The sequence below is a fragment of the Sitophilus oryzae genome, unplaced genomic scaffold, assembly GCF_002938485.1.
Source record: "Sitophilus oryzae breed Bouriz unplaced genomic scaffold, Soryzae_2.0 scaffold_395_pilon_pilon, whole genome shotgun sequence".
Lineage (NCBI taxonomy): Eukaryota > Metazoa > Arthropoda > Insecta > Coleoptera > Curculionidae > Sitophilus > Sitophilus oryzae.
This window is the reverse complement of record NW_022146968.1, coordinates 1,884,313-1,886,390: the sequence shown is the minus strand read 5'-3', so window position 1 is coordinate 1,886,390 and position 2,078 is coordinate 1,884,313. Positions and strand designations below refer to the sequence as shown.

The window sequence follows — 2,078 nt, the reverse complement described above, 5'->3', positions numbered from 1 at the left end:
CTCGACACTTCTGAAGAAGAACACTCAGACTGAATAATGCTTCCCTTGTGCCAAATCCCTGTCTAAACCCAAACTGTGTGGTGCTGATCTCCTTTTCACATCTGTTGTATATTCTTCCGTGAATTATTTTTGTGAAGAGCTTTAAGACCTGGCTCATTAAGCTGATCATTCTAAACTGGTCACAGTGGTCAGCATTGGGTTTTTTTGGTAAGGGTACGAACACCGAGTGTAGCCAGTCCTGTGGTATTTGACTCGACTCATATATGTTGTTGAACATTTGCACCAAGACTTCAATGTTTTCCTCGTCCAGCAGTTTTATTATTTCTATATAAATCTCATCTGGTCCTGCTGCTTTTCCCTGTTTTCCCTGTTTAATGGCCTTTATGATTTCTGACTTTAGTATTTTGGGTGCGGTTTCGCCAGCGCAATTATCCGTAAAGATTCTCTGTTCATTTTCGCGGAATAGTTGTTCGGTGTATTCTTTCCAGTGGTTCAGTAGGCTGCTAATGTCAGTTATGAGTTCGTTACTGTCATCTTTTATACTATTTGACTTGTAATGTTTTGTACGTCCTGTTGTTTCTTTTACGAGCTTGTGTATATTGAAGTGGTCATGCTTTTCTTCCATTGTCTCGATCTCAGTGCACTTATCTTCCATCCACTGCTCCTTAGCTCTGCGTATTTCCCTTCTGATTTGTTTATCAATTTCTTTGTACTTGGTTTGATCCCTATTCTTACACAGACCGCGCTCAGCCATCAGCGACAAAATCTCGTCAGTCATCCATCTCCTCCTTTTGTATGTAGGTGGTCCAACTATGTTATTTGTAGTGGTGACTATTGCGTTCTTCAACGGTCCCATGTTTTTCCGACATCATCCGGTGGTTGAGGCAGGGTCCTGATTTTGGCAATTTCCCTATTTATTTCCTCCTTTGCTTCCGCTCTTATCTCAGCTTTCTTTAATTTGTTCATGTCGACTTTCTTTCTCGGCGCCCGTCTTAATTTCTTTAGTCTTACTTTTAGTGTTCCTATTACCGGGTTGTGGTCCGATCCAATATCGGTCCCTGGATATGTTTTTACTCCACTTAATCCATTTCTATATCTTTGGCTGATTAATAGAAAGTCTATTTGGTTCCTGACGACATAATCTGGTGTGTGTTGCGGTGACTGCCAGGTGTATAGCCTTCTTGGGGGAAGTTTAAACCATGTGTTTGCGATGATCAGTTTTTCTTCTTGGCAAAACTGAACTAACGTGTCACCTCTTTCATTGCGTTCTCCTAAGCCATACTCCCCGACCACGTCTGTCACGCGGCCTTGACCGACTTTGGCGTTAAAGTCACCCATAACCACCAGGATCTCCCTCTTCTTCACCAGTTTCATTAGTTCTTTTATTTCCTTATATAGTTGTTTTACTTCGTTTTCTGGCCTGTCTGTCGTTGGAGCGTAAATCTGTATGATGTTAAGATCTACGGGATCAGCCTTGAGCTGCAGGAGGGCTGACCTATCCGAATATGCCACAAAATTCTTTACCTTGTTGTTCACGTTTTTATTGACTATGAATCCAACCCCATTAAAGCGGTTAGGTTGATTGTTTCCGGAGTAGTATAGTGTTGCTTTTTCGGTTGTACATTGGCCGCTGTTCGGCCATCTGATTTCGCTAAGGCCCATTATATCTACCTTACAGCGTTCCATTTCTTGTGTTAAATTATCCAGCTTACCAGCCACATACAGGCTTCTTACATTCCAGGTTCCCAGCTTAAGACCTGGAGATGTGTCCACTTTCGGGTGGGTCCTAGCATTTTTCTTCGTGGGTATTCTTAGCACCCCTTGGCTATTGAAAGCCTGCCACGGACTAGGGGCCATCATCTGTTGTACTTCTGCCATGGTTGTCATTCTTGGAATCATAGTGCAGTAGTTTTCCAGGGCTTTCTGCACCGCTGTTCAAACGCCGTTCCAATGGTTCCCATCGCGCCGTTTGATGCCCGTTGCACAGCCGTTTAGTTTCCATAACACATGTCTGTGCACAGTTCTGAGATGCCAGCTGCCACACCTCAGTGCTAGTTTTGGTCCGCGCCGGGTATTTC

General features: G+C 43.6%; 1 protein-coding gene across 1 annotated transcript; it reads right to left on the bottom strand.

Moving 5' to 3' along the window:
- Positions 1-843: 843 nt before the first annotated feature.
- Positions 844-1,878, bottom strand: LOC115885513 (craniofacial development protein 2-like). The gene has a single exon (XM_030904462.1). It carries the CDS (start codon positions 1,876-1,878, stop codon positions 844-846), a length of 1,035 nt encoding a protein of 344 aa, XP_030760322.1.
- Positions 1,879-2,078: the final 200 nt, after the last annotated feature.